The 479-nt window shown below is 62.6% G+C and overlaps 1 protein-coding gene across 1 annotated transcript in view; it reads left to right on the forward strand.

Moving 5' to 3' along the window:
• The window catches only part of LOC103799152 (coronin-6-like), a gene marked incomplete at its 5' end in the record, with an annotated part of 981 nt that overhangs the window by 366 nt on the left and 136 nt on the right, over nucleotides 1-479 (forward strand). The window contains 2 exon segments of the mRNA XM_009071452.1: nucleotides 7-64; nucleotides 149-379. Coding sequence (XP_009069700.1) covers nucleotides 7-64; nucleotides 149-379 — 289 coding nt within the window.

Genomic DNA, 479 nt, shown 5'->3' on the forward strand with positions numbered 1-479 from the left:
ATGCAGGTTCTTCAAGCTGCATGAGCGCAAGTGCGAACCCATCGTCATGACAGTGCCACGCAAGGTGAGCCCACAGGGGTCCCGGGGGAGATAGGGGATTTGGGGGGAACACCCCGTGTCTCACTGTGGTCACTCTCTCCCCCCACAGTCAGACCTCTTCCAGGATGACCTGTACCCCGACACACCAGGCCCTGAGCCTGCCCTGGAGGCGGATGAGTGGCTGTCGGGGAAGGATGCAGAGCCCATCCTCATCTCGCTGCGGGATGGGTATGTCCCCATCAAGAACAGGGAGCTGAAGGTGGTCAAGAAGAACATCCTGGACAGCAAACCCCCCCCGGGCCCTCGCCGCAGCCACTCCACCTGCGACTCCGAGTTCTCTGTGAGTGTCCTGGGGACAGGGACGTGCCAGCAGGGCTGTCCCCCTGCCCAGAGTGGGGTTAGAGGGGCCAGAGGTGGCTTCCCAGTGACCCTGTGTCTGT

This window comes from Acanthisitta chloris, unplaced genomic scaffold (assembly GCF_000695815.1).
Source record: "Acanthisitta chloris isolate BGI_N310 unplaced genomic scaffold, ASM69581v1 scaffold26083, whole genome shotgun sequence".
Taxonomy (NCBI): Eukaryota; Metazoa; Chordata; class Aves; order Passeriformes; family Acanthisittidae; genus Acanthisitta; species Acanthisitta chloris.